This window comes from Pristis pectinata, chromosome 19 (assembly GCF_009764475.1).
Source record: "Pristis pectinata isolate sPriPec2 chromosome 19, sPriPec2.1.pri, whole genome shotgun sequence".
Lineage (NCBI taxonomy): Eukaryota > Metazoa > Chordata > Chondrichthyes > Rhinopristiformes > Pristidae > Pristis > Pristis pectinata.
In genome coordinates, this window is record NC_067423.1 from 21,354,206 (window position 1) to 21,378,276 (window position 24,071).

Below are 24,071 nucleotides of genomic sequence, written 5' to 3' on the forward strand. Positions count from 1 at the left end.
TGTGGGGTGCCGATGACAGCTATGTTTGTAGTACCAACTGTTCTCAAGGCCTCAAGAATAGTTTCCTTTGAGCACCGTGGAAAGGTGAAGGAAAATATGGCAGCTAGGTCAAGGGCTGGGTGGTCTCGGGTGAGAGAGAGAAATGATGGGCATGGGCTCAATTGGGCCCCCGGAGGAGGGTGTTGCACGGTGGTGGCTGGCAGGAGATTGCTGCTTTATGGGTACATTGTGCATGTTGTTTGTGATTTTTAAAACAAAGTATTTGATAATGTTGTTGATATCCTCATTAGTTGACTGTGCAAATACAGACAGCTGACATACAGATTGCATTGAAGGCTCAGCTGTGTAGGCTTATGCTCAAAGCAATTAAAACCTAACAACCTACCATTGATAGCCAATAATCAAACGCAGTTCCTTGGCAGACAGCTCTATGGTTTGACCCAATTATATTAAAATCACTAAAAGTGGGGACACAGGTATACAGTGGTGAAGGTGTATGGTATGCTTGCCTTCATTGGCCAAGGCATTTAGTATAGGAGTTGGGACATAAGGTTACAGTTGTACAAATTGTTGGTTAGGCTGCACTTGGAGAATTGTGTGCAGTTCTGGTCACCATTGCTCTAGGAAGGATGTGATTAAGCTAGAGAGGGTGCAGGAAAGATTCACAAGGATGTTGCCTGGATTGGAGGGCTTGAGTTATAGGGAGTGATTGGATAAGCTGGGACTGTTTTCCCTGCAATGAAGGAGACTAGGACGTGATCTTATAGAGGTTTATAAGTTATTTTCCCTGGGTAGGGGAGTCTAAAATTAGAAGGCATTGGTTTAAGGTGAAAGGGTCATTATTTAAAGTGGATTCGAGGGGCAAATTTTTCACACAAGAGGGTGGTGGGTATATGGAACGAGCTGCCTGAGGAGGAGATAGAGGCAGGAACAAGTACAACATTTAAAAGACATTTGAACAGATACATGGATCGGAAAAGTTTAGAGGGATATGGGCCAAACACAGGTAATGGGATTAGTGTAGGCAGGCATCTTGGTTGGCATGAACGTTGGGCCAAAAGGCCTGTTTCCGTGCTGTTTAACTCTATAAATCTATACAACTAAAATAAGATGGCAAATCAATAATCTTTCTAATTTATATAAACAGAAGTAAATTATTTGATATTGAATAGAAATAAGGTTTAACTACTTATCCAGACTAAACTGATGTACAGGATTATTAGGCCGATGGACCGTCAGCATTTACCTGGGGAAATACTGGCAAGTCTGGGATTTGTTTGTGAATACACAACTCCCAAACTTACATGCCAAGCTCTGCTGGTGATTTCCCGGCTACACTCTACACTCTGCTGTGGAACTCTGGATGTTGTACGAGGCATGACCATTTGTTTGAAGGGTATTTGTCGGGCAGTGGTGAAGGCAGACAAGAATTAGGTAAATTATTTTTAAATTAAATTAAATAATTTAAAATTATTTGTGTTTGCTTTAATTATTTTAATATGTTTACAAGGGTTTATTTATTAAGTAGAAATGGTTAAATAATTTTGTATTGCTTATTTCATTTTTGGTAGTTTTTAAATATTTTTGAATGCAAGGTAAATTCAGAAGCACTGACAAGCTTGGGTTTCAAGGGGTTTCATGGGTGGGTGTTGTTCTGGACCTCCCATGTTACCTTATCACATCTTTCTAGAACTTGCCACTACTCAAGGACTTGATGTTTGACTCCAAATAGAAAAATTATCCTTATAGATCCAGAGCTAGTAAATTTACAATGACGGGGGATGCAAGTGGGTGTGTGAGACTATGGGTTTCATGTACGAAAATTTGCCAGTTTTTCTTAGCTATTGTAACATGGAAATTGATCACTTTGTTATCTTGAAGTCTTTCACTTTCCTTATGAAACTACTTGTAGAATGCTTTGAACAGGAATGAGAAAGATAAGAAGGTTCCCTTCTTATAAATCATACACACTTTGCACTACCTGAGTTTTTTTTTCAGGTTCGAAGTACACAGAAGTTAAATGAGCTGGTAACTCATTCCTCTAGTAACTTTTTAAAAAAATGTTTAAAATGTGGCTTAATTATTTAGTAGCTACCTTTTATTGAATCCATAAACATTTTTTTCTCCAGACCAGCAACAATGTGGTTGACTCTTAATTACCTTCTGACATGGTTTAGCTGGCCCTCAGCTGAAATATAAAAGGGTAAAATCTGACAGGCTATCTGGCATAGGCCCAGGCAATGAATTTGGACATGGCAAAGTCACTCCTAGTCCTGTTAATCTGGCAAATTCACTGACATCTGCAGACTGATGTCTAAATTGGGAGATTGTCCCATAAATAAGTCAAGCCTGATATAGTCGTGCCCACAGAATTATATCTTACAGGTAATGTCCTGCCTCACCTGCTAGAAATACACAAGAGTTTGTGGTACAATGCTATACTGATGAGAGGGAGTAGCCCTAATCCATCTGCTGTGAGTGCATTTTTCCATTGCAACAAAGGTAGAAGTGACCACCTACAGCCAAAATCCTATCTTCACATTGAGGACTCCTTCCATTGTGTTGTGTGGCATCATTGTTGTGCTAAATGGGATATATTCAGAATAGATTTGCCAGCTCAAATCTGGTCATCCACGAGGAGGTTTAGATCATTGTCAGCGGCAGAAATATACACCAACACAATCTGTAACCTCATACTTTGGCATATCCCTCACTTTATTGTTGCATTCAAATCCAGGAATCATTGAGGATGCAGAAGGACATGCAGGGAGCAGAACCAAGAGTGCATAAAAATGAGATATCAAGCTACAACTGAGGACTTACTATAGGTGCACTAAATAGTTTTCTAAAAAACATCAAATAGTCATAGCTGAGCAGTGTCACAACCAGCATATCAGATCAAAGCTCTACAGTCCTACCACATCCATTTATGAATAGTGGAACAACAGTTAATGGAAGGAGAAGGCTCCAAGTACATCCTCATCTTGAATGTGAATGTTAAAGACAAAGGTGAAGTATTTGCAAACATGTTCAGCTGGAAGTGCCTTGTAGTTTTCTTCTGAGATCCCCAATATCAGAGAAGCTAGTCTTCAGAAAATCTGATTTATTCTAAATTGGAAATAGCTGAGGGCAGTATCTACATCAAAGGCCAAGGGACCAGGCAACCCCTGGCTGTAGTTTTGCACTTGAACTATCCATGTCTCTAGCCAAGCGATTCCAGTACAGTTACAACAGTATTACCTAACGGACAATCTTGGAAGTTGCGCAGATATACTGTGTTCCCATAAAAGCTGGACAATCCAATCTGGCTAATCACACCTAATCTAAAATCATAAATGGTTGTAGCACAGAAAGGGGCCATTAGGTCCATTGTGTCCATGTCAGCTTTCTACCAGAGCAACTCACTAGTTCCATACTCCAGCCTATTCTCTGAAGCCTTGCCAACTTTTCTTAACCATACATTTATCAAATAGAACCCACCTCCACCACCTCTACAACCAGTCCATTCCAGATTCCAACAATATAAAAGTTTTTCCTTGCATTACTCTTAATTCTCATCCCCTTTGTATCTGTGACCTCCAGTCCTCATCCTCCCTGCCAAAGGAACAGCCTGCCACTATCCACTCTGTCTAGATCTTTCATTATTTTACATGCTTACCAAAACTCCCCTCAGCTTTTGCATCTCGATAGAAAAAGTCCCAGTACTTCCAAGTATTGGTTATTAATGTAGATTAAAAAAACCTCCCTTCAGTTAAAAAAAAATGTCATTCATTACCACCCTGTGCCTGTTACTTTGTATCTATATTATCAACGTCCCTTGTATGTGATATACTCAACTTTGCTGATAAGTCCGTCACATAGCACTTTATCAAGACCGAAGAGTTAAGTTCTATATGGGAGTGATTGCGCTTGATATCAAGACAACATTTGACTGAGTGTAGCATCAAGGACTCCAGGTAAAACTGAAGTAAAAGGACTTCAAGGGGAAACCGCTCCAATGGTTGGAGTCGTATGTCACACAAATGATGGTCGTTGGGAATCAATTATCTCAGCCTCAGGACATTAATGCAAGAGTTTCTCAGGGCAGTGTCCTAGGCTCAAAGATCTTTTCAAGCTTTATCAAGGACTGCCCTTCTGTCATGTCAAAGTGGCAATGTACTCCGATGATGGCATAATATTCAATTCCATTCATTATTCTTCAGAAAACGAGACAGTCCATGCTTGCATTGCAGTAAGACCTAGACAACATTCAGACATAGGTTGATAAATGGCAAGTAACATTCATGCTACAAAGTGCCAGGCAATGAATTGGTCCAACAAGAGTCTAATCTTCTACTCTTGAAATTCAATGGCATTCCCATGATCGTGTGTCCACCATTAATCATGGGGGTCACCATTGATTCCTTCCACCACTTTAAAACATTCATTTCCTCCCCTGCTGATACACTATGGATACATTGTGTACCATCCACAAAATGCAATACAGTTACTCTCCTAGCTACTGCAAAACTCTGATCTCCATCACCAAGAAGCACAAGGGAGCAGGGCATGGAAAGACCATCAGCTGCAGGTTCCACTCCAAGTTGTAGGTGCTCCATGTTAGCTTTCAATACGAGAAGACTTGAAAACTTGAAGGCAGAAGTTGGGAAATCTTACTGTAATTCTACAGGTTCTTACCAAGACTGTGTCTGATGTACTGCCTACAGTTTTGGTCTCTTTACTTAAGAAAGGATGTACATGCCATGGAGGGAGTGCAGCAAAGATTTACTAGAATGGTTCCAGGGATGGCGGATTTGCTGTACGAGCAAGGATTGTGTGATCTAGGCCTGCATTCTCTTGCATTTAGAAGAATGAGATCTCATTGAAACTAAGCAAAATGTTTACAGATCTAGGATGGATGTTTTCCATCACAATGGAGTCTGGAACCAGGGTTCACAATCTCAGAATAAGAGGTACATCTTTTAGGACTGAGACAAGGACACATTTCTTCAGTCAGAGGGTAATGAGTCTTTGGAACTCTCTATACTCGAGGCTCAGTTGTTGAGTTCATTCAAAACAAAGATTGATTGTTTACCAGATATTAACAGAAGTCAAGGAATATTAGAACAGTGCAGGAAAATAGTGCTGAGGTAGATCAGCTGTGAACATGATGAATGGTGTAGCAGTCATGAAGGGCCAGATAGTCTATTCCTTCTTTCTTTGCTTACGTCTTTATGAAAGTCACATTGAATATCGACTTGGGCATATATTGTTGTCTCTTCATTGTTGCTGTATCTAAATGCTGGAACTCCCTACCCAACAGCATTGTGGGCATACCTTCATCAGAAGGGCAATGGCAGCTCATGAGGGTGGCTCACCACAGTCTTCCCAAATAAGACTGGGAAATAAATGCTGTCTTTCCCAACCATACCTATTTCCTGATAAACAATTATATAAGAAAACAGTTCTATAATCTTTCAATTATATTTATAGCAATTTATTTTTTTAAACTTTATTTATACAGCACGGTAACAGGCCCTTCTGACCCAATGAGCCCACGCCAGCCAATTATACCCATGTTAACCTAGTAACCCGCATGTCTTTGGAATGTAGGAGGAAACTGGAGCATCCAAAGAAAACTCACGCAGTCATGGGGAGAACGTACAAACTCTTTACAGACAGTGTTGGGAATTGAACTCCAATTGCTGGCACTGTAATAGTGTTACGTGAACTGCTATGCTACCGTACCGCCCCAAATTTTTGTAAAATGCAACACATTTTCAGATGTTAATGATACCCTAGCTTTAAAAAAATACTGCTTGGGCTAACTATAATCTGCTTTATTAAGAAGCTGAAAGCACAAGTTAACAATTTATTTTCCTTGCTTCTACATTTTCTATTGTAGGTCCACACTGCTCTTGGTATATTTCAGCTAAAATAGTTGGACTGGTTACATATAGTGATAACCATTGCCTAGATTCCTCCAATGGTCATTTTCAAGTGAGTAACAAGTGCCTTGGAAGTACCAACAGCATTCATTGCCCATAAAATATCTATAATATGTTAAAAAGGTTAAAGGGATTATTACGTCAACTCAGAAAGGCAATAAAAATTAAACATTCAAACATGGCATTCATTCAATCCATCCAAGCAACCATCTACCAAAGCCCACTCAAACCATCCATCAGTGCTGGCATCTTTATTCTCCCTCTGACCTTCCTCTGAACTTCTGATATCCCAATCTTTCTCACTCCTCACCCAACCATCCAAAACCTTGCTGATATCTTGACTTCCCCTTTCACTTGACCACTCATAACCCAACCTCTGATAAAGTAAGTTTGCTGATGACATGAAGATTGGTGGAATTGTAGGTAGTGAGGATGGTTGCCCAAGGATACAGAGAGACATAGATCAGCCTAAAGTTAGGTGGAGTAGTGGCAGATGGAATTTAATCCAGGGAAGTCTGAGGTAATGCATTTTGGGTCATCTAATACTGGCAGGACACATACAGTAAACGGCAGGGATTTCAGAAGCATTGATGAACAGAGGGACCTTGGGGTGCAAATCCATAGCTTCCTGAAAATGGTGACACAGGTGGATAGGGTTGTGAAGGCGGCATTTAGCTTGCTTGCCTTCATAGGCAGGGGTACTGATTATAAGAGTTGGAACATCATGTTGCAGCTGTACCAGACATTGGTTAGACCACACTTGAAATACTGTGTGCAGTTCCAGTCACCACACTATAGTAAAGATGTGGTAGCACTAGAGAGAGAGTGCAGAAGAGACTTACCAGGATGTTGCCTGGAATGGAGGGCTTTAGCTGGATAGGCTGAGATTGTTCTCACTAGAGCACAGAAGGTTCTTTGTAAAGTTATGAGGGGTATAGATAGAGTCGATAGTCATAGTCTTTTTCCAAGGGTAGGGGAGTCTAAAACGAGATGACATAGGTGCAGGGTGAGGGGGAAATAGTTAAAGGAGATCTGAGGGACAATTTTTTCCACATAGAGGGTGGTGGGTACATGGAACAAGAGGCAGATACCATCACAGCATTTATCCAATATACCTACTAAATGCTTTTTAAGAAAGGAATAGAGGGATCTGGACCAAATGCAAGAAAATTGGATTAGAATAGATAGACATCTTGGTCAGCATAGACAAGTTGGGCCGAAGGGCTTGTTTCCGTGCTGTACAATTCTATGCCCACTGGTATCCTGATCCCTATCTAACTCACCATCCATCTATCTGTGCCAGTGTCCCTGGACTCCTCCGCTATGTCCATCCATCTGTGATCTCAAATCTCCATGTACCCTACCACTCCCTCCTCTTCCTACCACAAGTCCTGGCCACACACTGAAGAACCAAATGGCACATTTTTGAACCTTTAAAATGTGCAACATCTGGTTAATTATGCATGAAGCCTATGCCCAAGGCAACCGTTGGCACCCACTGCCATATCCATCTACTATTGGAGTTTCTAGGCATAGATCACACAAAAGAAAAACAGCCAATTCTCAGTCTCTGGGTGAAGAGTTATTCTGCATTAGTGATACAATGGAGAATGAACATACAACTTCATTGCAAATATTGAAGAGCAGAAATCTTTATCTTTGGTGTGCATGTCTTGCAAATGACTGACATTTACACTGTAATACTAACACTAAAAAGGGAAATAAAATTAATCATGATTGCAAACCAATTGGTCATATGTTTTCTCAGAGATATAGTCTGCATAGTTTGTATCACTGTGCAAAAGGACAATATCTCATGAATGCAGAATTTTTTGATACCCTGGAGCAGAGAACACTGTTAATGACTATGAATAAGTGAACATTGAATAAGTGCATCTTCTATTGACTAATAATGACTATAATGTATCTCATGAATAGGGGCCACGTTCTCCTATCCAATGGAAGCAATGTGTAGGTTGGAGATTAGAGAAAAATGAAACAGAGGAGAAGGATAAATTAAAAAACCAAAACTGAGTACAGAAAACATCTACTGAACGAATCTGGATTAGCTCAAATATCTTCAGTCATGACAAGAGAAATATGAACAGGTCTCCAGAGGCCAAGTAAGCTAAAGTCTGCTATATATGACAATAAATTATTCATAAAACCAATCTACATTAAGACCTTTTATAAAAATTGCAGAAAGATGCTGGAAGGTGTTTCAGTGTCACAAAAGTAGATTCTTTGATTTATGCTCTGGTAGTTTGAATTTGAGCATAGGCACTGATCAATTGATGGTCATGTGTGAGCTAAGTTCTTGTGGGGTTGTAAGTTCTTTCAGCTTTATATTTGGGGTGTCCCAGTGAAGTATTATCATCAGTCTAAATTTCATGATGTACAACAATCCATCATTTAACTTGGCTTAAAGATATAGAGAAGGTTATGCAACCACAAATCTATGTTACTTATTAGTCAAACGTCATTTACTATCCTGCTTTCATACAACTTCTTCAAAAGGAACAAGAAAAGTATCTGATCCATCAACAAGATCAAAGGGGTTGCTCCCCCCCTCCACCGAGGGAGTAATCAGAAAATGTCTATCCCTTGTCTACTTTTGAGTTATCACTACCTGTCTGCATTTGGTAGATTTTATAAATAGTCAGGATTTCTCTGTCTTCATTATTGTATATTTTACAGAGACACAAGAGACTATAGATGCTGCAATCTGGAGTAACAAACAATCTGCTAGAGGAACTCAGCAGACTGGCAGCATAGTGGAGGAAAGGAATTATCGATGTTTTGGGTCGAAACTCTGCATCAGGGTATTGTATATTTTAAGATTGCCTCATTTTTGAGATGTTATATGGAAACTATTATCTACAGTCATTAAGTCTAGTTAGAGTCTCTGTGTGCACTTCAGGCAGAGCCATTGAAATACAAAGTAATTGGCCTAGCCAGCGTGGTTTGCACAGTATGAGGAGATTCCAACATTCCAACTCCTCCCTCGCCACTTTCTTGGGAACTTTGATAATTGCATTGATGCTTTTTTCCTTTCATAACTGAAAATCTCATTGCTGTCAATTTGTATCTTTTCTGCTCTTAACATGGTTGATCATGTTCCTTCCCCAACTTCCCTAGCTCCATTTTGGGGGCGAGGCTATCGATCAATGGTCGTCATAAGCCCATTGACTCCCAACACTACCTTGACTACACCCCTTTTAATCCTGGTTCCCATAAACACACTATTCAATTCTCCCAGTTTTCTGTCTCTCTTACAATTGCAATGATGTGATTCTGGATCATGTCTACCTCAAGGAAGAATTCCTTTTCATAATTGTTTCACTTTTCACAGATGCTCTCTGACTTTGAGTATTTTCAACATTATCTGTTTTTAATTACCTTTCTTATTCAATTCTCAAGTACATTACACATCTTTGCCTATGTAGTAGAATGGTAAAGGATTCCCCAATGCACCAAATAACGTTGCTACTTATTCAGATAATAATATCCAAAAGTTAAACCAATTGCCCTTTCTAAAAGGTGGCGTAATGTTACAATGTGTTGATGGCAGCAAGGTTGTGTTGGAAAGCTGTTTGACAGTGATGGGATGAATAGATGGGTGGTCCCTTTTAAGAGAAAATTAGAAAACAAGTTATCCCTTGGATACTCTTGCCTACAATGTAATCTCAATTGACAGAATTCGGGTCCATATTTTATTCATGCACTGATTTAATTCCCTTAAGGAGCGAGTGAAAATGATCGTGTTTTTTTATGACAATCCAGTAATTTCATTTTTCATTGTTTTTCAGTTTCCTTTTGAAAAGGCCTCATCAGGTACTCAGTTCCAGGGCAGTAAAAGTGCTGGGTTTGCCAGTAAAGCTCACATTTCAAGAACGAATGAAAAAAATGTCTAATCAATAAAGCTAATTTTGTTGAGTGCAAGTGATTAGTTTTATAATTATTATTATTATAAATAAAGCAAAACAACTTGAAGTTTTTGATCCTAACAACATGTAACTGATCTATTGATGGAAATAGGTCACTGAATTTGCTGATTAAATTGCATTGCTATACTTCCAGGGGGAGGTCCTGATGGTTAAAAAAGTGAAATATCAATGAAGAAACTAGGAACTCATCAGCTAGCATCGTTTCTTAAAATTACACTTACCCAATGTTGCACCTGTTTCCGGCCTATTTAGTGAACTAATGATCACAAAGCCAAAACCCTCACTTTCTTTACGATGTATAATTACATCATTTGCTTGAACAGCATGACTGACCAAACTCTCTGCAGGTGAGGAACCAGTGGGAGGAGCTTGTATGTTGTTTGGGTGACCAGCAAAATCGCTTCTTGGAGAACTATGATGTGTGGATACTGATCCTGGACTTCGACCATTCTCTGAACCTGGCCCACCTGAAAAACAAAATAAATACATTGAACATTCAAACCTTCTATTAATGAAAAGGAAAACAGAATTTAAAAAAATAATGTAAACTCAGTACTGTTGGGGCACAAGAGTTAGCTCCACATTGATCCTGGTGATCATCATTTGAAAGGATAAAACCCATAAGATGCTTTGCTCCTCTGTAGATCTCCTAGACACAGTGTCTATAACATTAAGCCATATATTGTCACACCACCATTGGAGATTATTTCAATCAATACTGGAAAGTATTTGATAAGTCAAATTAACAATATGGGTATTTTATTAAGAATAGCATATAATGAGGCACAGCATCCTTAAAATGCCTGACTTTCGCATAAACAGACTGGCTCTGCCCAGTTATGTATTTACTGAAACATTTGTGGCAAGGTGTTGACACCAGTTAGTCATATGCCACCATTCTGAAAGGTGTAAACACCCATTATTGCACCAGCTAGCTATTTTTCAACTCACATGGAGATCACACTGCTGCTGATAGAAACTGCCTTTATGCATGGTGGTAATGCAGAACAACCCTCCACTCACAACAATTTGCTGAAAAATCACAAGGCTTTTATCAACAAAACTTGCTGCAATTTCAGTCATAAGTTCTGTTTGTTTGAAGTCATAGAGACATTTTTGTTTTGTTTTCTGTAAAATAGTTAATTTGTTGACAGCACATTGGCAGACACAGTGTTGTCAGCAGACAATCAGTAGGGCAATGTATGGTATCAACAAAAGGAGGGGCATTTCCTGCAACAACAATTTTTTTGACTTTATGACTGCATGCTTACTGCCAGCAATGAGTTGCCGGGCTCAAACTGTCATATACACCAACCACAGACTTCTCTTTTGCAAATCCATTGATGGTTATTTGCTGTTAAGTGCCATCTCAATCAAAAATGACCTGGAGACACAGCCCAGCGTGAAGTCATGGCATCGCCCAGATAGTCCAGAACTAGCTCACTCGAAAAAGCTGCTGAAAGAAATTTTGACAGCCAGCAAAGCTACACTCCTGGGCTTTCCTGGCTAAACAAAGCTTTTAAAGAATTTGAATACTTCTGAATGTCCCTTACATCCATAACCTTTAAAAAATGATTGATAATCAATTAAACAATTAAAAATGTAAAAGTTATTATTTTTTTAAATGCAAAGAATTAAAGATGTCAAATCAAACTCAATTAATGTAAAAATGGAAATTACCTTATTCTTGCATTCTCCCTTACAGCCATTTCTCTCCATTCAAATGATTAGAATAGATGTTCTGTGCCAAGTGTAACCTTGTACACATTCAGCAGGCAGATTCCTCAGCCAAACTGCTGGGGAACTGCAGCAACTGCCCAGAGATTGGCCAGCAAGATTAGGTCTTCCACATTCACGTGGATTCTTGAATTTCCTGACCCTTATTCTGTAAGGGGGCGGGGTAAATGCCAATAGTTTGAAGTTGAACTACTGGCATTTCCCAGCAAGTTCCCACCATACATGCACTGTGATAGAGCAAAAAGAAATCAAGACATGGAGACACAAAAAATTCTGCAGATGCTGGAATCTGGGGCAATTCACAGAAAGTGCTGGAAGAACACAGCAGGTCAGGCAACATTTTGGAGGGAAATAAACAGTCAACATTTCAGGCCATGACCCTTCACCAGCAGTGGAAAGGAAGAGGGCAGAAACCAGAATAAGAAGGTGGGGGGAGGGGGAGGGGGAGGGGGAGGAACACCCGCAGGCAGGTGATAGGCTAATCCACTGAGAGGGGGATGGTAGGTGGGTGGGGGAGGGGAAGAAGATGTAATAAACTGAGAAGTGATAGGTAGAAGAGGCAAAGGGCTGAAGGAGGAGGAATCCGGTAGGAGAGGGCAGTGGACCATGGAAAAAGGATGGAGGAGGGGAGGAGAGGAGATGCACAGGTCATCAAGGCAGGGGAAGGGAGCCACAGGAATAAGGGAAGACAAAAGCTGGTGGGGGGGGGTGTAGAGAAAAGGAAGGGGTGGGGTTACCAGAAGTTAGGGAAATCGATGTTGAGGCCATCAGGCTGGAGACTCCCAAGGCAGAATGTCAGGTATTGTTCCTCCAGCATGCGTCTAACTGTGGGAGTCAGTGGGTTTGTAGAAGATGTCTGTGGTTAATCTGTCTGGAGATCGAGACAGAGAGATCCAGAAAGGGGAGAGAGGTGTCAGAGATGGATTAAGTGAATCTGAGGGCAGGGTGTAAGTTGGAGGCAAAGTTGATGAAATTGACAAGCTCAGCATGGGTGCAGGAAACAGCCCCAATGCAGTCGTCAATGTAGCGAAGAAAGAGTTGGGGGCGTTACCAGTGTAGGCTTGGAACATGGACTGTTCCATGTAGCCAACAAAGAGACAGGCATAGCTGGGGCCCATGCGACTGCCCATGGCTACACCTTTATTTTGAAGAAAGTGGGAGGAGCTGAAAGAGGAGTTGTTAAGGGTGAGTACCAGTTCTGCCAGATGGAGGAGGGTGAAGGTGAAGGGGAACTGGTTGGGTCGGAATTCAACAAAGAAACGGAGAGCCTTAAGTTTCTGTCTATAGGCAGGTTGGAGGAACAACACGTCATATTCCGCCTTGGGAGTCTCTAACCTGATGGCCTCAACATCGATTTCTCTAACTTCCGGTAACCCCACCCCTTCTTTTATTTCCCTCCCACTCCTTTGTCTCCCCTTATTCCTGTGGCTCCTCTCCCCCACCTTGATGACCTGCCCATCTCCTCTCCTCCCTTCCTGCATCCTTTATTCCATGGTCCACTGCCCTCTCCTACCGGATTCCTCCTTCTTTAGCTCTTTGCCTCTTCTACCTATTACATCTTCCACACCCTCCTCCCCCCCCCCCCCACCCACCTACCACCTGGACTCACCTATCACTGCCTGCATGTGCTTCTCACCCTCCCCTACCTTCTTATTCTGGCTTCTGCCTCTTCTTTTCCAGTCCTGAAGAAGGGTCTCAGCCCGAAACATCAACTGTTTGTTTCCCTCTATAGATGTTGCCTGACACGCTGAGTTCCGCCAGCACTTTTTGTTTACTGCAATACTGTGATATGTCACAGACAAAATGTTTTAATTTGTTGAACTTTGCTCCCTGTAACAATGAATCAGTACTGATATTATTTGATCAAAAGGCACAATATTTTAAGAACCCTCTGATCTATAGAAAACTATGTTTAAATTTATAAAAACATTAGTTGTCCTTCCGAAGCAACAGGTAGCCCCTCTGTTCAGGGCATTAGTGATTTCTGCATTTTGATATCCATGGGAAATTCACATCCCTATCCCATACAGATAACAAGAATTTAGTGTATACTTATGATGGTGAGTGAATTTTAAGTTTATTCAAAACTGGGATTTAATTCATAAAGTTTACGGTCAGAAAGCAGGTGAACCACTCCCAGCACCATATTTATCCAGTACCTACCTATAGACAGAACCTTCCTTCGCACAGTCAGACTGACATGGCCATTTCGGGCTGCGTTATGCATTAGATCTATCACATAACGGTGAGATTTTCCGGTAACTAAGATTCCATCCACGTAAACTAACTCATCTCCTGGGCGAAGCCGGCCATCTCTGTCAGCAGCCCCCATTGTAATTATTGCTCCGATAAGAATCTTCAGTGATGAAAAATAAAGAGTGTCAGTTAGTAAAAGAAAATGTAAATTTTGCTAAATGGTATCACAAACCAGGTGAGAATGATCACTAACTGAAGTGATTGAAGACAAACACCAATTACAACTTCTCACTTTTGCCAATGTTGTTGCAGAATTGGTACCAGTTTATGGTCTGTATAGCATCTGTGAAATCTTTCAAGTTATCTTGACATTTGTTCAAACAGTAAGTGCATTGCATCACATTAGACTGACAAAAACTGATTAAGATTTCAGAATACATCATTGACCATTGCTGTATTTAGCACGAGGTGGCCTTTCACTGTAGCTCTACTAGTTTCTAAAAACAGCTGCACAGCTACAACTGATTACGTACTTTGTAATCGAGATTTTACCAAACCAGCATTTTACATTCAAAGACAACATGCAATTTTTGAGATCTGTCAGATCTGCAACTAATTGTGTTCAATTAAAAAAAATCAGCACATTTTTATATTCGGGAAACATAATTATGGTAACATTTAGATAATCAAAAAGAATGGACACTGATGTGGAGCCTTGATTAAGGAAGGTTTCAATTTATCCATTTTTTTCTGAAGAAGTTTTACCTTCAGTACTCTTTTAGAATCAAATTATTATAAATAATTGTGAAGGAGGGCTTCTACTGCATCTTGATGTATTAAGACAAAACCTCACAGCTTCTCTACCAGTGACAATTCACATATTGAAGACAGCTTTGTCTGATGTGGATCAGACATTGATGAGTTCATGAATATACCATTTATCTCTGAACTCAGTTTGCCACTGAAGCTGTTGCTTGGCAATGAAAATATTCTAATGTTCTTTTCACTGTGAAGATTTTTTTAAATTCCTTTTTGCATGACAAGAATTGAAACTAGCAATGCAAACTGAGACTGTTGAAGTAGTGTTCTTCCTTGAGGCAGCTGAATAATATGAAAATGTCAAGTTAGACACTTTCACATTCCCCATTCTTTTTGTGTGTGTCCTTTCTGGACTGGGTGAAAAATGTAGCCTAGAATCCTATATTCACATAACAACTAATCAAATTTTCTTTAGTTACTGCATCTTTAAGATTAATAATATGTTACAGCAAGGGTTTCTTAATATTTGAACATTTGTACAGATGCATAGTAATATTTACTTCAATCATCACTGGGCTATTTTCCCGTGTTAACCAGTTAGTGATTCGTGGTTTTAATTAACGTTGTATTTATTTCAGACTTTGCTCTTAGATAAAGAAATACAACACTTGTGGAGATGCAATGTATCAAATCGCCAATATGTAACATCATGGATGATTTTGTATCTACAATTCCCCTGATGGAAGTGTCAAATCCAAACCATGTCCGTCTTTGCAGTTTTGATTAAAGGCAAGACATTTCTCAATAAAAAAAAGGACAATTGGAAGGACAGCCACTATGTGGGATCTGATATTTCTCCAGTGACCAAGCTCCAAATGGCACTGTCAGAAATCAGCAAGCAGGTCAGCTGCCTAGACTCTCATCTGCAAACAACTGGTAGCACCCAAAGAGGAAGTGTTACTTGCACTCAAATTATTCAAGACCAAGCCTATAACTTCCATACCGTTAACTTTTATAACTCACTATGCTGAGGAAGATAACTTAGAGCATTACCTTCAATCATGTACTTTTGGTTAGTATTTAAATTGTGGTTTCAATTCTTTCAAATATTACAGAGGAATTACTTTGCATGTTAGTATGTCAACCCAGTAATGAAAATGACAGCAAGAAATGGGGAGAATAATAATGTATGAATGAAAGATCACATACAATTTTTTAAAAAGTCTTGAACCATGACACTAGCCCAGAATTTGTTCATAGAAGCAAAATGGTATTTAATGGTGATCTTGAGGAAGTTTCCCATAAAGATCTAGTGATCACTGTGTTGAGAACTTTCCATCTTTAATCCTGTTGCTGTCAGTCATCAGTTCAAGGAGATCCTACTGTACAGCAAGTATGATATTATCAAGCACGTTGAGCAGTCAATCATTTTATAATCATAGAAATGCACAACACAGAAAATCATTTGACCCCATCCCTCTATTCCTTTTCTACCCGTGTTCCTGTCCGAATGCTTTTTTAAATGCTGTGATTGTACCTGCCTCCACCACCTCCTCTGACAGCTTGTTCCACATACCTACTGCCCTCCATTTGGAAAAACTTGACCCATAGATCTCCTTTAAATATGTTGAAGAATTTTCAAGGACAGCATATCAGGAAGTAAAATGGAATATTTATGCAAGGGACTTACAAAGCAGATATCTAAAATCAGATTCAATTGAATCAGATGGTTTGCTAAGCAAATAATGCTTAATGCACCATTAAAATATTATTTTAGGATAGATTTTCAGCACTCGGTGAGAGTATAATACAAGTAACATAAATGCATATCAACTCAAGTTTCTAATTCAAGATTTTAATGGCGAAGGATGCAAAGATTGAAGCAATGTTTGTCTACATTTTGGACTCAATTCCTCATTAAAACAAAATGGGCACAAGTTCAGAACTTAGAGAAATAAAAATATTTTCACTGCAATGACAGTCCAATGAATAATATTCTAATATAAAGATTATAATAGATGTTCAGAAATTTGAAATTAAAATAGAAATGTTGAGAATGCACAGTGATCAGTCAACATCTGAAAAACTGCTGATTGACCTGCCATGTATTTTCAGGATTTTGTTTATTATTGTAAATAATGAAACAGTTCTTCTTTGGCTTTTATTCTGGAAACTTTGCATTGAATATTGCAGCTTACTCACTGGTTGACCAGGTTCATCTCCACCCAGGATTCTGAAACCAAATCCAGATTCTTGTCTGCGTAAATAGATATCTAACTCACGGTAATCTGGACCTAATTCAGATGAGAAGAAGGTCAAGTATAATCAAGATAGTAAAATACAACCTTCTACTTGTGAGTTCTCTGGGAGTGAATTCAAAATAATAGAACAAAATGTGCTTTACGTTATTTCCTACAACATGGAATACACAGACTGCATTACACCAACAATGACTTATACAGTTGAAACAAGTGTAAATTCCAAAGATGAAAGATCACTAGAATAGAAAATCTGGAAGGACCAAACAAGGATCCTGCTCGCTGTGGCCTATTGCTTTTACTTGTGCATTAGATTGGAATTGCTTCAAAAACCAAGTGTTTTGAGCTATTAAACAGTAATAGAACTTCTGGGATTCGGTTCTGTGATCCAGAATTCTCAGCAGCTGGCAACAAACAGAACTTGGTCTCTAAAGCTAAGCAAGGAATATGAGGTGCCTCCTATAATTATCATCAGCTCATCCCAACTTAGAAAAGGTCAGTAATTTCTCTTAATGGAAACAAAGTTTTGATTTAAGGATTTCATATTCACAATTGTTATTTGTTCAAAAGCATCTTACAATTTTCAGCACAACAGAGTTGTCATTTTAAGCAAGTATTTAAAGATGGCAATTCAAGCAGCAAGAATAGAAATAATGTTTATGACCTGAACAATATATAAAGGATAACATCTGCCCAAGTATCTCCTACAAAATTTTAATTGATATCAATGTCTGAGCCCTATAACTTCCAATTAGCAGTGTTTTTATAAAAAATCTAGCATGCTAAACATAATTAGTCTTTTTCAGAATCTCCCTTTGTTGGGAAAGAGCAGTCAGCGAGCAGAATACTGTTTGGAAAGTAGATGATTTGTGACTGAGGTGGATGACCAATCAGCTTGTAGGACACACAGTGCTGAAATTAGGCTGCTACATAAAAGAGCCTTCTCTAGTCACTTTTCTTTATCTACATTGAAAACCTTTCATTTGTTCCTTAATTATCTGAACGTACTGGTCAGCAGAGATATTAAAACTGGTATTTTGTTTTCAAATGGAGTGCCATAGGTCAGAACTCAAATAGTTCACAAACATGAGGATTGGCTGTGTAAACCTGTTCAATTCAAAATGTAGATAGCACAATAAATCACGTAAGCAGCAGAAAGTACTGTTATGGATTAGGTTACTATTGGTGAATGTCCCTTTAAGATAGACTAGCGTGTGTGGCGTGATGACGACAACAGAAGATAAGGACTTAATGATGTTTTTGGTGGTGGTGGTGGTGGAGGTGGAGGAGGAGGAGGAGGAGGAGGTGGAGGAGGAGGAGGGAGAGAGAGAGAGAGAGAGAGAGAGAGCTGCTAGTCTCTATCGATGGATGAAAACAATAACTGTGCCTGTCACTACAATCCACGTATGGATTTTTGGAATAAAAGCAGTGGAGTCCACTTTGTCACTTTGTCGTTAACCTGTAGTGGGAAACAGGTATTTGTGTGGAAGGCCATGATTCGAGTGTCTTTCGGGGTGGCAGATGCTTCGGAACAAAGCGGTGGAGTAGTCACTGCTGAGTAGACACTGAGGGTTCCATCGTGGAACATATGGATTTCGTAATTACTCTCTATTTTCTCCCTATGTTTTGTCTTCAGTCAACGGTGGTTGTTGAAGAAGCCTTTGCTCACGTTTCACCTTATGGCTTGCTGAACTGAACTTTGAGAATTATTCCTGGACTTGGAGTTTGGGAATTTGCCACACACACACTTTGAGTTTAGTTTTTGGGGTTAATGTTTAAGATCTAACATTTTTACTTCTAACATTCTAACATCTTTACTTTTATTTTTCTTATTATCATAAGTAGTGATTAATAAAATAGCTTTTAAACACTTATACATGGCTCAGTGTGTTTCTTTTGTTGCTGGTTCGTAACAAAATAACACACAGTCTTCTGATCTTAAAGGGACATTCATCAGTAGTAACCTAGTCCATAACAGTACTCATTCTCTGCAGATGATGTGCTTATGACCACATGGCACTGTTATGATGAATGCATTTACCTACACTGCCTCACACATATGCTGGCTATTTTATGCAAACCTAAATTAAAAGTGCTTTAATTTTTTTCTAAAAACTGACTGCTATCATACTTTGGAGGCACAAATGTGTGACATATGATGCTGCTTACAGAATAGTAGTGCAGTACATGAGGTCTGATTTGAGCCTACTAACTATAATAAGTAAACTGACTCAGGAAATGGGAGGAATAAATGTAAATATATAGGCCAGTTTTATCGATGTCAAATTCTTGCGATACATGTACAGGTTTCTGGGATGTTTCACTGAGCTGTTAAATACATGACTGTTCCAAGTAAAGCAGTCTGGTGGGTCCTGAAATATGCAGATGTGCCAATTTTTATTACAGATGTTGTGCTCAATAATGCATCACATAGAGCTTGCAGCCAATCTTCTAAGTTCCAGAATCAATGAAGTTGCCATCTTCATTTATCTCATACAAAACCGCACAAGCCCATGATAATCTGCTAAATACAGATATCACAAGAAATTCTGTGTGTTGTGTAGTGTATCTAACAGTGAAACCTTGTCTGCTGTGGCAGACCTTCAGCCTAGGGAAAGATTTTGGCTGTTCCACTACATAACAATTGTGAACTGGCAAAATTCCCACACATTTCATTACTCTTTGAAAGTGGTGTCTGCCAGATACTGGATTTGTGGTTCTGGTATATTGTGTGCATAGGCAGCAATTTTACTACCGCCTCATTAAGTCATTGTGGAAAACTCAAGCTTTTCATCAAATGGGAATGAAATCTGAGCCAATGAACCAAATGATTAGTTAAGGCTTCTCTGTTTCTAGCTGCTGTTATTTACAATGCTTCAGACCTGTCATTGTTAGAATAAAAGATAACAGGAGAAAGTAAATGATTGTGCAGAAATAGTTGGCTGCAACCAGATGACTGATTAGACAAACACAATATCCAAACGAATGGGGAACTAGATATAAGCCATAGAATGATGAATGCTAATGTACTTGCCAGAAGAATCAGCCCGAAATGCAGTCCTTGGTGGCATTTGCTCTGTACAGGAAAATGTGGAATTAAATAAAACTATATATTCATTTAGAGACATTTCATGTTGCCAATAGTTACTCATGATTCCCATTCATAAGCTTTAACCAAAGGCCTATTTAGAAATTGTTCAGGAAAACTAATATCAATATTGAGGTTGAGGTTGTAAGAAAATTATTCCACACTCCACCAAAACAGGGATAATGAAAAATGATTCAATAAACTGATACATGGGCTGATAAAAAGATTCTGATTTTACTGTTACTTCTTACAAAGGCAATTTAATATATTTAAAACAAATGTTTTACTTTTACTTTCACCATGTTCAAAGGCTAAAGTGTATTCATTATCACTTATACATGAATATATTAGTAAAATCTGGATATTTCAATAAACTGAGATTTTTAAATCAAACTTTTAAACAAAGAAAAATAATCATGTGGCTATGATGTATAAATATGTTGTTGAATGTCAAACTGGAAATCAATTCCATTTATAAATGACGTGGCAACAGAAAATGTTATCAACTGTTGGAAGGCAGACATTAACCTGCTTATTTCCTACAGTGAATAAAAGGCAAAGATTTTACTTACGCCTACTCTCATAGATAGCTCTCGACTTCTCATATACTTCATATGGGTCAGGTTTCCTTTGATCAAATCCATCAGAAGAATCAGGGAAAGAAGCCCTGTGGACATTTTGTTGGAAGGGGAGAGTCTGTGGTAGGGGTTGTGCTGGGAAGTTTGCCCGAGGACTGCCCTGATTCTCCCATCTATCTAATGTCTGAAACAAACAAAGTGTTAAAAAAAATTGCAACTCACGTTTTCAATAGTTATTGTCTACTTTCACTCAAACTTGATGTGGATTCTTGCTCACACATGGCTTAATGGTGCCAAGCATTCAATCACACCTCATTCAAGTGCTGTCATTTATATTAAAATACACAGAATTTTACAATACTGAGCAAGTTATAATGACCATTCAAGCAACTTCCCAGCTTACTTCACCTCATCTTGTCAACATATCTTCATAACTAGGCTGATTACTTGAATTTCAGCAGAGGAAAATATGAAATAAGATTGACAAAGAGTGATTATAAGAAAAGATCGGCAGCTAATATAAAACGACAAAACAAAAAAAATTCTTGAGGCATGTGAACAGGAGAAGAGCTGTTAAAGGAGGGATTAGGACGTCAAAGACCAAAAAGGAAATTTTAGTCATGGAGGCAAAGGACATGGCTGAGGCACTGAACGATATCTTACATCAGTCTTCGCTAAAGAAGATAATGTTGCTGGAGACTCAGCAAAGGAAAATGTAATTGGGATACTGGATGTGCTAAGAATTGATAATAAAAAAAGTAGGTACTAGAAAGGCTAATGGGACTTAAAGTGGAAGTATCATCTCTTCCAGATGGGAAGCATTCTAGGATGCTGAGAGTAGGAAATTACAGAGGTGCTGTAATCCAACCATCAATGGATTCAAAGATAATGCCTGAGGTCTAGAAAATTGCAAATGTTTCATCCTTGTTCAAATAAGGATGTATGGATACACCGAGTAATTACAGACCAGTGAGTTTAATGTTGATGGTGGGGAAAGTTCCAGAAGCAATAATAAGGGACAGAATTATCCTTGGAGAAAGTTTGCACAGATTTGTTAAGACAAACCATGCATAACTAATTGGATAGAGTTTTCACTGAATAGATTTATGAGTGAGTATTTTGGTCTATGGTCCATAGTTTTAGACTCCTCAAACAAATGGAAAGCTTAGCCAGATGCTACCCAGACTTCATGAAAGTTGCTAAAGTGTACCGAGAGCAATGCGAAAAGCAGAAAAATTTGATTTGAGTTCAAGATTTGGCAATAACCAGCAGAGTGACACTAAATCGGATTCCCTTCTCTTCTCTCATTTCCTGTGGGAATGACTTTGACCTTTGTAAGGCATTGCCATGCAACAGCTGCACAATGCATAAATGATAAAAAAAATTGAATCTAACTATTTGTTGGTGCAATGCTTTGAAGCTTGTAATTGAATCAATCAGCACTGTGCCTTTGAACAAACAGAATAATCTGATATTTTGTGATTTTTGATATAAACATGTAATTTTATTTTATTTGCTTCAAAACCACCCGCCTGACGCTTAATTGACCTTGATACAGTCCAAAATGTAAAAACTGCAAATACTCATGGATCTCTATGTGCATGTTAACAGTCCATTATACCACTTGCAATTAGCAGGAAACACAAATATTCCTTCTAATGAAATAACAACTCTGAACATACCATTCAATGTAACAAATTATATTACACATCTTATAAATTAAATTTATAATTTAGCAAGTGACAAAAATAAGTCTAGTAAAAGTTGTAGAATAGAATACTATAATTCTATACAAACTATTTATAAGGCAGATAATTTAGAGAAGCCTATGTCATCATTCACTGTACACCTATTTAATGGGTTAGAGTTTTACAATAAGATTTCAATATTTTAAATATCCAGAAGAAACAGAATTCCAAAAATGGGACTCCGATACAATTCATATGTAATAACAGGATTTATGTGCACTGACTGATAAAAGTTGTTTATGTAGTGGTAAGATTATTCAGCAGTGACTTTTAAATTAACTTTTAAAGGCTGTAGTGCTTTGTTGACTAATATTTTTGGTACAGTGTTGTCTTATTTACAGTTAAAAGAAACACAAATGGTCACTCTCTGTTAGTAATAAAACTATTTTCAAAATGTTAAATAAAATGTATCTGGATTAAATTCCAGTTGTTTTTCCAATGATATTACTGGAACCTAAATATCCATCAGTTCTTGGATATGACCAGCTTTTTATGTTTTCCAATAAACCGTTTGAATTCCAAAAGTAAAGGGAGCCTCTGTGTCATTATTACTAGATAAATCCTAAACCAGAAAAGTAAATGCAATGTACATAGAAGTAAAGTCAGGAGGGTACAACACTTTGGAATAAGAGGAAAAATTTACACTGTAAATGAATAAATTTGCAGAAAGATGCAAATTTGTGACAAAATAGCCATCTCACACAATTATGAACATCAAGTTTCTGCTTCTCTGTTCTGGAAAAAATAGTAGCACCACAGATAGTATTTTAAAAAGACACCATGAATAAGAGATCTTCTTATGGATGCTGACAGCATGTCCGTTGGACTAAATGAATATTTTATATCTGTCTTTACTGGTACAGAGGATGCTGCCAAAGCATCAGTAGAAGAGAAGCCTGTAGCAATATTAGATAGGATACCAATAGATGAAGAGAATATCCTCACACAGGCTGAGAGTCCTCAAAGAAGAAAAATTACTTGGTCTAGTTAGGATGAATTTCTGGTCACTGAGGAAAGTAAGGGTGGAAATCGAATTCAATGGCAACAAATTTCAGAAGTGAAGTACAATGCTACTATATATGTGCAATTAGTGCAAGTGACTAAGGCTCAATTATTATCCACTGGAGTCAAAAATATGGGCTAATAAATGAATGTCAGCACAGATTTGCTAAAGGCAATTGTATTTGATTATCCTGGTCAAATTCTTTGATGAAGTAACATAAAGGGCTGATAAGGTTGATGTGTACTCGCACTTATAAAAGGCATTCAACAATGTACCATGTAATAAGTTAGCAAAAAATTCCAAACTCACTTTTTCTAAATTAACTGCATTGGAATCTAATGCTTTATGAGTTTATTGGACTCAACAAAGCTTAAGTACCAGGTCTTCTGTCAGGCGATAAATGTACAAGCAAACGTAATTCATTTTCTGTGCTTCTCTGCAGAGAATTAGCAAATAGATAAAATGGGTTCTACACTCTTAAGATTTTACAGAGTTCATGCCACAAAGGAGATTTAACATGAAGTATTGTGCACTATGGATAAAGGGGAACAAGTGGATGTACTCAGATTTCCATAAGACATTTGGCAAGATTATGGGCATTGATGCTGGAGTCTCAACTTTTAACAATTTATATAAATGACTTGGTTGCTAAATTTGCTAATGACACAAAGGTACATAGGAAAGTAAATTGTGAAGAAGGCATAATGAGGCTACAAAGGATATTGATAGGTTAAGTGAGTGGGCAAAGATCTGGCAAATGGAGTATAGTGGGAAAAAGTGAAAATGTCCATTGACAGAAAAAATTTGAAAAAGGGAGCATATTATCTGAA

The 24,071-nt window shown here is 38.4% G+C and overlaps 1 protein-coding gene across 15 annotated transcripts in view; it reads right to left on the minus strand.

Annotated features, from left to right (window-relative positions):
- The window catches only part of magi2a (membrane associated guanylate kinase, WW and PDZ domain containing 2a), a 321,741-nt gene that overhangs the window by 34,287 nt on the left and 263,383 nt on the right, over positions 1-24,071 (minus strand). For 13 of the 15 annotated variants that reach the window (XM_052033862.1, XM_052033859.1, XM_052033861.1 and 10 more), the window contains 5 exons: positions 20,485-20,674; positions 19,859-19,900; positions 16,769-16,860; positions 13,775-13,967; positions 10,096-10,341 (listed from right to left, as the gene is read on the minus strand). In XM_052033862.1, coding sequence (XP_051889822.1) covers positions 10,096-10,341; positions 13,775-13,967; positions 16,769-16,860; positions 19,859-19,900; positions 20,485-20,674 — 763 coding nt within the window. The remainder of the gene's footprint in view (positions 1-10,095; positions 10,342-13,774; positions 13,968-16,768; positions 16,861-19,858; positions 19,901-20,484; positions 20,675-24,071) is intronic. The other 2 variants (XM_052033860.1, XM_052033872.1) reach the window with 1 other exon arrangement.